Source organism: Eimeria mitis, genomic scaffold, assembly GCF_000499745.2.
Source record: "Eimeria mitis Houghton genomic scaffold, Emh_scaff469, whole genome shotgun sequence".
Classification (NCBI taxonomy): Eukaryota; Apicomplexa; class Conoidasida; order Eucoccidiorida; family Eimeriidae; genus Eimeria; species Eimeria mitis.
This window is the reverse complement of record NW_013572992.1, coordinates 8,248-17,916: the sequence shown is the minus strand read 5'-3', so window position 1 is coordinate 17,916 and position 9,669 is coordinate 8,248. Positions and strand designations below refer to the sequence as shown.

Here is a 9,669-nt window from a genome sequence, read left to right as displayed (position 1 = left end):
TCAGGTCCGTTTCATTCGAGTAAATAAGTGAATCTTTGTACTTATCGAGCTGCATTATTGTTTGTGTGGGGGAGGGTGCCGTCGTACGACCATTGCTGCAATGTCATCAGGGTGTATAGAGGAGAGTGCCGTCGTACCCCCACTGCTGCAATTTCCTCTGGGTATATAAAGGCGCAGTTGTTTGCCCTGTTCTACATTGTCCTTCGTCTTACGCCGTGTCTCTTGACGCATCTGCAAGACAGGGTTCGAGGTAGTTTAACAAACGCCAGTGCGAGTTCTCCAGGTGTACGAAAGCATGTATGATGTGTAGCCATATATTACGTGTATGTATGTATATATATATATATATATATATATATATATATATATATATATATATGTGCACAGNCATATATTACGTGTATGTATATATATATATATATATATATATATATATATATATATATATATATATATATGTGCACAGACGGACACAGCTCAGGAGATATTCCGTAGTCATAGATGTCCCTGGATGTGCTTAAAAGACGTTGTTGAGAAGCGAAGACAACGCTTCCCGGGGCACCCGCCTGCGTGGAGGAGTTCGCTTACGTTACCGCACAGTATCCATTGGGGACCTTCCGCAGGTCGCCTTTTCCAATAAACGACATGAAGCCAACAGCAGTGGAGGTGGCAGCAAAGCAGCTGCTACTTTGGCCTAGCTGCACGCATGCACCTGTGAAATTGTTGCCTCGGCATACCCCTTTCGTTTACTTTTATTGCTCATCACCTTCTTTCCTTATAGCTATTTTCTGTATGTCTCTGAACTTACCGTACACTGCATGATGACTTTGCCAATACGAGCGGACAGTGGAGTGCCGCCGCTAGCATCATTGGTAGACCAACGAGCACAAATTGACTGTGCTTGTTTCTGCTTAGCAGAGACGTTCAGGACTAAATCGTATCTTCCTAAGAGATGTTAGCAGAACGAAACACTTATAGATCCGCTACTAGCAGAGCATTCCAAATGATCTGTAGGAGTGCTGTTCGCCTTGGTGAGGTGGCCAAGTTCCAGGGGTTTCCCTGCGCTACACTCGAGGCGCTTAAAGTTACACCGCAGTTTTATCTGTTTTACTGGGTCAATCTTCGACAAATGTTGCATCGCTTGTTTTCTCCTTTGGTTCGGGTCGTTAGCCTCCGTCGTTGTTAGGACCTGCAGCACTACCCTGGCAACGCCTGGCTGTACGAACCATTTTGCGGTGCTTGAGGTGCATTTGCGAAAGCCTAAGAGGCGGTCGTTGGTTTTGAAAGTCTGATGAGGTGAAAACGGACTGCAGGACAAAAACCGGCAGCTCTGCGCTCCAGCATATGCGTCGCGCGTCAGTTTCCTCTCTTGGAAGTGGAATAAGCACCAAGAAATAAGAGTGGAGCACAAGGTGGGTTTTGCGATTCCTACTACGGTACGATATGAGGGCCTGTTTGCTGCACTTATACTCTTTTTAACCCGCTAGTAATAAGTTCTTGTTTACTGTCAGATAAACCCCTCCACAACTTTGCTGAATCCTCTGTCGATGAGCGCCACATGCAGAGCCACGAGAAACCCAGCCGCCAAAAAACCAAAGAAATAATACAGCAGACGCCGGGCCTTGTCTTCTCCTGCCGCTACTTCAATCGCCACGTCCTATCCACACCGACACAGAGCTGTGTATACATAGACATATGCAGCACTTAACTCCAACTGTAATCTGTGCACTTGATTGCAGGGAGGTTAGTGTACCACAAGAGTTACCAAGTGAGGCCCACCGTCAGCAGCCGGCATGAGACAAATACCAGCAACTGAAAGGCAGAAAGTTAAGGAAAAGCAGCAACCGACTTCTGTTTGCACACGTCACTTGCGCAGCTGCAAGTCCATTGCAATCTATGGCGACTGAAGCCACCAAGAAGGAAAAATATTTGAGAAAGAATCTTTTGCTGTGTTCCCTTACCACCAGGCCCCAAGCAGCAGCAGCCGTCAACAACGACGCCAGCAATGCTAAGACACACAAACACGAGCAAATGCATGCAGCACAAAATAACAGGACGCGGGCATCAGTGCTTCTCCCTCATCTGCGGCTCGTCTCTTCTGTGAGCAGCTATACCTCATGCAGCAAAGGCATCTCTACCACCAACTGAACAACTGCGGTGAACGAACAGGTACAACAGAAGAACAGAAGGGCAGGAAGAAACAATGACAGCAACAGCACCAAAGACATTCCTGAGATTGCACTATTCTAGACTCGGATAGGTTGAGGGTCGGGTAGTCTGCGCAGTAAAGAGTGGCTAGCATCGAAGCGACTGTTTTACTTGGGTAAGAAGTCCATCTGTAAGACAAAGCCTTCAGCTTCCTTAGCGCTAACGCCGCCAACACGCCAATGACAAGCAGTATCGCGTACAGCTGAAACTGTTGGCCGCTGCTGACCCCAGAGGCGACCTCCACCCCCATATCCTGGGAAAAGGGACGCAAATACAAACGCAGCAGCGAATAAATGCATTCTAGAGCCTGTATTTACGTTTGTTAGGAGGCTGTTCTCTTCTACTAGCTCATCACAGAATATGAAGGGATGGCCCATCTGTACAGAGACTTTCAGTGCATTCAAGGGAAATATTATAGGAAAGAGAAGCTGCGGTAGTTGCTGTGCAATGTACCACGATGCCCCACAGAGAGACGACTGCCACAAACGTTAACACCATCGCTGCAGCAAAACAGCAGTAACAGCAGCAAAGTGCATGCAAGGAGAAATTTGGTTTCATTTTGTATCGTCTTTCCGCGCCACTGACGAAGAAGCTGTGCAGGTGTTCTGCTGTGCTGAATCGAAGTCCCAACTTGACCAACTGCTAGAACAGCCGCTGTTGCTGCTGCTGCTAACGGAGCAACCCGCAACACAACAGCAGGAGTTGAGGTGTGTGAGCCAGCAGCAACGGATGCCTGCCTAGGAGCAGCAACATGTTTCAATACAGCTGCCGCACGCATGATGTACGACACGTGCGTTTCTGCTTACCAAAACTGTGCAGCACTTTGTATCTGCGCTGCTGTCTGCTGGGTAACGACACTGGCAGCGGCTCTGATAATTGCCTTGGCAACGGGACGTCGCTGCCGATTTCCTGCTACTCACAGCAGCAGCAGCAGCAGCAAAAGCAGAAGAAATACACATGGAATAAGGCAGCCTCCTCCTTGGAGAAGTAGGCTTCCCTACAGTGTTAGGACACTCCAGAGTATATAAATCATTTCTTCGGCATGTGTTCGCCTGCACTGCATTTCAACGGACCCTGAGGTAAGTGTTGGGCGATCATAATTATATATTTACTACATTTAGTTTTTTTTTGATGGTTTAAGGGTACCCAGTTGTGAAAAGGGGAGGCGTACCTCCGCATGTTTCCCGGCTGTCTCCTGAGAAATGTCTAGATCTGAATACGTCCTGGTGATGCCAACTTTCGTGTACTCCGCTGGTACAGGGCCCCTGCAGGCCTGCAGGATGACTGCATGGGAAGGGCGTTTCCGTTTGGGGGGAGGAGAAGTGCACAGAGAGCAGCCAGGGTCTCCAGAGTCCTCTTCGCCCCAGTTNGTTTCCGTTTGGGGGGAGGAGAAGTGCACAGAGAGCAGCCAGGGTCTCCAGAGTCCTCTTCGCCCCAGTTAGTCTCAGCGCTGTCCTCAGGGGGGCGAAACGGTGCTGCTTCTGCGGGTTGGCTTCGTGGTTTGCAGCGCTGCGAGCAACCCAAAGGAGTGGAATGGCTGCAGCTGCTGTCAGTCTCACTGCCACGAGATGCCTCACTTTCAGGGCCGTCCGCTGCCGTGCTTGTACTCGGATCCGCCTGTGCGCAGAAGGTGTACTTCCGCTGCACAGCTGATACTACGAGATGGTCCTGTTGCTCCCCCCGCTCCATCACAGCGAAGCTTTGCTGCAGCACCAGCACAGAGCGCCGGAGCACCGGCTTCCCATGCAGGTAGCAAAAATAGCGAGCTTGAACTGCTTCCCCAGTGCTGCTCCCAGGGGGGTGGGCGTGTTACGCTCTTGAAACATGAAGGCTCATAGAGGGGATTAGAAGTGACCCCAGACAAAAGGCGTGGGCAGGTTGAAACCAGGGAAAGAATAAAACGTAGAACAGTGAAGACCTGTGCGAAGGGAAAAAATTGTGATATCCTGATAAGTACTTATTCATTATTTATCTTTTGTGTAGCAGTTACCGCCACGAGCCGGTGAAATAGAGGGGTGCAGAGAAAGCAAGAGAGGAAACTTCGGTCGTCCCCTGCAACCACTGGATCATCTCTCCTCGAACAGAATTTATTGGCGTTAAAATTTGCAGATTATTTTGGTGNCCTGCAACCACTGGATCATCTCTCCTCGAACAGAATTTATTGGCGTTAAAATTTGCAGATTATTTTGGTGCCAGTATGTTACTTTCCCATCATTTTCAGCTGCGGTCGAAAGGGTGGCCACGCACTACAACATTCAACATGCTCGTCGGTGGGAGGTCTACGCAGGACCGCCGCGTCTGCCGATTGTTTACTCAAATAAAACGGGCAAAGAATATCAATGGACGTTTTCTAGGGTGAACGAGTAGTTTGGGGGCCGACTTCAGCAGGTGATCGGCAGAAGTTTCTCTACGGCCGCCAGCAGTGCAACCGACGCCCTGGTTGGTACACAGTTGTCTGGGTGTTTTACAGAGAAATGTTCCGTTTTCATGTATTTAACAGCCTATACTCAAATACACTAAGCAAATAATATTGTCCAATGTGCGTGCACATTGATTTCCCTCTGCTGCTCATGGGTGTCCGTCACTATCAGTGGCCTGACCAGTGGTGCGTTCCGCTACTTTCATTTGAACTGCTTCAGCCCAATAGACGGGGATGATGCGCACATCAAAATAAAGACTGCTTTCGTCGGATACAGATCAGACAGTTTGGCAACGTCTGGAGTAAGGCAGGCGCCCCAGTTGCAACAGCGTGGCAGTGCTCGAGAACCCAAATGCGATGAAACGCTCTGACCAAGCTAAGCTTTTTCTCTATAACCTCGATATCCCCACTTCCACATCCGGATGATCCCCCGCTGAGCTCGCTCAGTTATTCTTAGACTTTCGCTGATAGGCTATGTGCAGCCGGCGTCCGCCTGAGCGCTGCATGCACACCGTTGAACCGTCTAATGTAGAACCGTAGAGCAGCTTGGAGTGACGACGAAGTATTTGCCTTGTTGCTCGACCCACTGCTATCAATGTGTGCGTCAGNAGAGCAGCTTGGAGTGACGACGAAGTATTTGCCTTGTTGCTCGACCCACTGCTATCAATGTGTGCGTCAGCGCATACACAGCAAAGTGGATAAATTGGAACGGAGGACTCATGTGGCTCGCTAGTGCTTATCAATAGTCAGCGTGCTAAGCAGCACGATAAGTTGCAAATCTTCAATCTGCAACATAATTGCAAGCTGTTCAGTTTGCTTCCTTTGAAAGGATGTATTACTAAAGGTGGTGGCCAGGCTTCTGCAACCGCCCTACAAATTGGTTATTGTTCGGCACGAGACACTGGCCCGCCCCAAAAGCATCACTACACGAGGCGATCGCTGCAGTACGTCTCAGCTCGCTGTCACTGCTGATATACAGTGTGCAACGGCAGCAACTGCAACCAGAGACGTGCTTACGTGGAGCAAATGCACGTATTTTCGTGTCTGCGCCTCCTGTGGGGAGGTCTGGCAGACCGCTTCTTCAAACGACAATTTCAGGACATCGCCTTCAGANTCTGCGCCTCCTGTGGGGAGGTCTGGCAGACCGCTTCTTCAAACGACAATTTCAGGACATCGCCTTCAGAGCTCTCGCAGCTTTAAACCCTACATCCCTAGCCCTTAGCACCAAGCTGCAGGCTCTGGATGCCCTTATCTTGCCCCGCGCTGCATCTCCCCAACAGCTACCAATTCCTGAAAATCAAACTCTTTCCAGTAGTGGAAGCCGTCACGAGCTGTAGCTGCAATGGCTGGTGAAGGAGTGTACGCTGGAGAACGACGAGCCCGAGTCTAGGAGCCCGTTCCGGCGTAGCACTGCCGCTCTATTGCTTGCCTTCCCATTTCTTGAGACTAGCTAAGCACAAAATCCAGACAAACAGACGAACGGACACCAGTTTGAAGGCACCAATGCGCATACGTCGGGTTTCGGCTAGGCCCTGCGTAGCTTGCTATCTTATTTTAATTAAAGTGTAGAAATGTGACTGCTATCTGCCGGCTGCAGTCAACACGATGGGACGGGAGGCAACGAGGCACGCCTGCAGTGTGTATGCACGTCTGCAGTGTCTAGGCTTTTCTGCGTACGCAGTTTGTCTTTGAACTGCATTATGTCCACCACAAGAGGCGTGAGGGTTCGGGGATCCGGTGTGGGCTCGTAGGGGAGAGAGGAAAACGGCACCTTCTCTGCAGGCTTCACCAGCTGCGGTGGCGAGCAAGCACCACGTAAACACAAAAAGGACAAAAANGCACCTTCTCTGCAGGCTTCACCAGCTGCGGTGGCGAGCAAGCACCACGTAAACACAAAAAGGACAAAAAGACAACGACCACAAAACAAAGTGCCGCGCAATTGAATCATGGAAGATGGATAATGTAGAGGCATCTAGATATGCCACCGTTGCTCGCTGCTGCGCTTTTCCGCTATGAATCGGCGTTAATAACACCTCTGACGATGGCCCCCCCATCATCGCCTTTATTTTACCCGTTGGTAGATTCTTAACCGCAACGTATGTTTCAAGTCTATTTAGTTCTTCAAACACTAATTCGCTTCTACTTCTAAAACAATTCAACAATCAATAACTGTGCAGTATATTTCTGGTGTTGCTGCTGGTGTCTGTGCTGATGCGAATACAGTGAAGCCAGTCTTCATCCCTCTCAAGGAAAATCCTTACCTTCTTTGCGTCGCTGAACTTTGCGAGAACCTCGTCGTAAGCCGGCAGGAAAAATGTGTTGAAGCTCTTCTCATCCATTTCCCTCTGAGCCAACATAACAAGGGAACAGACAGCTCATGCATTCTCACAGTATTAACTCGCAGTCGGACACCAGCAGCAGCAACAGCAGTAAGAAAAGAAGTTCCCCATCATCCTTCAGCAGCAGTAGAATAGAAACAAATGCAGCAGCTGCACCGAGAGTAGCCTTGCCTGGTAGAAATCTCTGAGGCCTTTGACGACATGCACGATGTGGTCGCTGTTGAGACCNAGAGTAGCCTTGCCTGGTAGAAATCTCTGAGGCCTTTGACGACATGCACGATGTGGTCGCTGTTGAGACCAACTTCCTGAACCGCACCAAAAGAGAATAAGTGACAGCGGAGGTGTCGGTACGCCTGAAGCAACGGGGTGTACATACATCTTACGCTCTTGCAGCTTCTGTGAATTTGCGCCGTATTGGCATTTGGGTGTACCTCGTAGAGCTCAAGCATGACAAGAAGGGCATCAGAACTCAAGAAGTTCTTCTTAAGACCCGCAGCTGTGGCGTACTGCAGCAACCGATGCACCTTCCCCACCTCCAGCTTCAGCAGCTCCACTGGACAGACCCCATGGGGCCCCTTACTAAGTTTGAGGGATTCGCCCAGTTGCTCACATAGGACCTCTGCTGCACCAGTGCCCTTTGCTGCCATCACGCCTGCCGCTGCTGCCCCCGGAAGTGCTTCCGCATTTGTCTTCAGCTCCAGTGGAGATATCATACGCTGATGCGCGTCGCAGCCCCGCAGCAGCATGCACAGGTTCCCGTCGGGCAGCTCGGGTCCCCGGTCATTCAGCAACGGTTTATGACAGCGCAAGAAGGCAGCCATTGCTAACACACTGTTGTCAGCTGCCGTGGAAGTGGATGCATCCCCTCCGGGAGGGCTGGTTGCTGCGTGTAGACGCAGCTCGGAGGCCGGCACGGGTGGTGGCCCCGCCGTCGTCAGAGGGGCCGAGGGCCCTCCAGGGGGGCCGTTGAACACCGCCGTTGAGGGAGACACGAAAGCAGGCAGGGCTGCAGCTCTGCTTGTCTTCAGCTGCAGGTTGAAGGCGTGAACAGAGGCATCGGGGCTGAGAGTGAGAGAGGCAGCAGCGGCAGAGGCAGCGATGAGGAACAAGGGGGGGGCCATGTTGGTGGGCTCGTGCGCGGTGTTGGTGAGACACGTCGTTTATTTGCAGAAACAGAAGACAGAAAAAAGCACTAGACAACGGGCAGGCAGACCCAGAATCAGACAAACAGGAGTGAAAAGGGGCAGCCGACAACTGTTGGGGGGACCAACGGCTGACTGTCTCACGCGACCACGGTGTAAGTTTTGAGGTTACAGGATGAGGTGTAAAAGGAGAAGCTTATGAAGAAACCGTTGCATTTAAAATGATTATTGTCCCGCTAGGTCCTAGAACACAGACACAGTATGGCCTCGAGATGACGCGACACTGGAGAGACGGTGGCGGGGCTGCAGAGGCGGTAGTCGCCGGGTTGCAGGCAGTAACGAACAAATTATTGTTCCTGCTCTCCTCGAAAACAGTTGCAACAATAATTAATTGCACAAATTAATGCTTTTAAACAAGCATCTTCTTATTATGATGCAGCACCACACGCGTCATCCATTAAGGCGCGGGACGGCTGCTGCTCCAGCGGCAGCAGAGCAGCGTGGAAGCCCCAAAGGAGGCAAGGGGCCCCTCTGAGGGTACAGTAGCGAAATTTGCTTCTTTTGTTTACCTGGACCGAAGAAAAAGAGCAATTAAAGCAGTTTATCCGGCAGAGAAGCGCAGCGCGCGCCGGAGTGTCGCTTTTCTCGAGTACTGCCAGCCCGTAAGAACTGGGCGCGCCCGAGCAGAAGCAGCAGCAGTTGCTGCTGCCTTACGCGATTGAGGAGGCCAGAATAAGCAGCAGCAGAAGCAGAAGCAGCAGGAGAGGGTCGCGTAGAGTAGGATCTCCGCGAGCTCTATGCATGGAGTTGAGGCCTCGCACCGAGGCACTGCAGAGGGATGTTACATTGCCTCCCCCACCATCTTGGCTTTTCAGGAACCTCTTCGATCTGCAGGGATCAGAAATATCTCTTTGACTTGTAGCAGCAGCAGCAACAGCTGCCGCTGCAGCGGAGTCGGCCATCTAGGGAACACGTGTTTGCTAGCCTTCTCTGAAAATGTTTAACCCCAGCAAAAAGTTCATTGGGGTGGAAACCCTGAAGGCGTACAACCCCTCCACCGCCCACAGGCGCAAGGAGAGGGACGCCGAGAAAAAGAAGGTGCGCTTGTAGATACATGCATAAATATTATAATTATAGTGTACGTACGGAAAGTATATATATCCAGACAATGTATGCATTTCATGTTTTCGTATGTGCAAATATATGATGGGAGTGTGTCTATACATCTGCGCTCGTGTATGTATGGCTGTACTATGTACGTTTTTCACTACCGTTTGAATAAGGAGGTTCCGCCAGTAGCGGCGTGTGCTGCATGCACAGATAAGATATTAGCTGCTTTGGTCCCGTGGCTGTTTTGTGGCAGAACAAAGCTGAGAGAAAGATTACAAGGGAGCAAGCTCTCCTTAAGAAGAACCCTGTCGTCATTAAGGAGGAACTCGACAAACTGGAAGAAATGGGTGTGTTCCCATACGCTGCTGCTGCTGCTGTTGAAGCTGCTGCTGGTGCAGCTGCTGCGGATGCACGATATATTTGTTCACGATATGGTATGGATAGACATGTC

General features: G+C 50.6%; 2 protein-coding genes across 2 annotated transcripts in view; one reads left to right on the top strand and one right to left on the bottom strand.

The window, feature by feature from the left end:
• Window positions 1–1,507: 1,507 nt before the first annotated feature.
• Window positions 1,508–8,087, bottom strand: EMH_0013330 (uncharacterized protein; the record flags this gene model as incomplete). The annotated part of the gene is given in 10 exon segments (XM_013499796.1): window positions 1,508–1,657; window positions 1,962–2,008; window positions 2,320–2,461; window positions 3,380–3,492; window positions 3,786–3,945; window positions 5,645–5,740; window positions 5,744–5,763; window positions 6,305–6,419; window positions 6,889–6,972; window positions 7,398–8,087. Coding segments are annotated over 10 exon segments (1,617 nt in total).
• A 1,017-nt stretch (window positions 8,088–9,104) lies between these two features.
• The window catches only part of EMH_0013320 (uncharacterized protein), a gene marked incomplete at both ends in the record, with an annotated part of 4,384 nt that continues 3,819 nt past the window's right edge, over window positions 9,105–9,669 (top strand). The window contains 2 exons of the mRNA XM_013499795.1: window positions 9,105–9,206; window positions 9,472–9,652. Of these exons, the coding sequence (XP_013355249.1) occupies window positions 9,105–9,206; window positions 9,472–9,652 (283 nt within the window). The remainder of the gene's footprint in view (window positions 9,207–9,471; window positions 9,653–9,669) is intronic.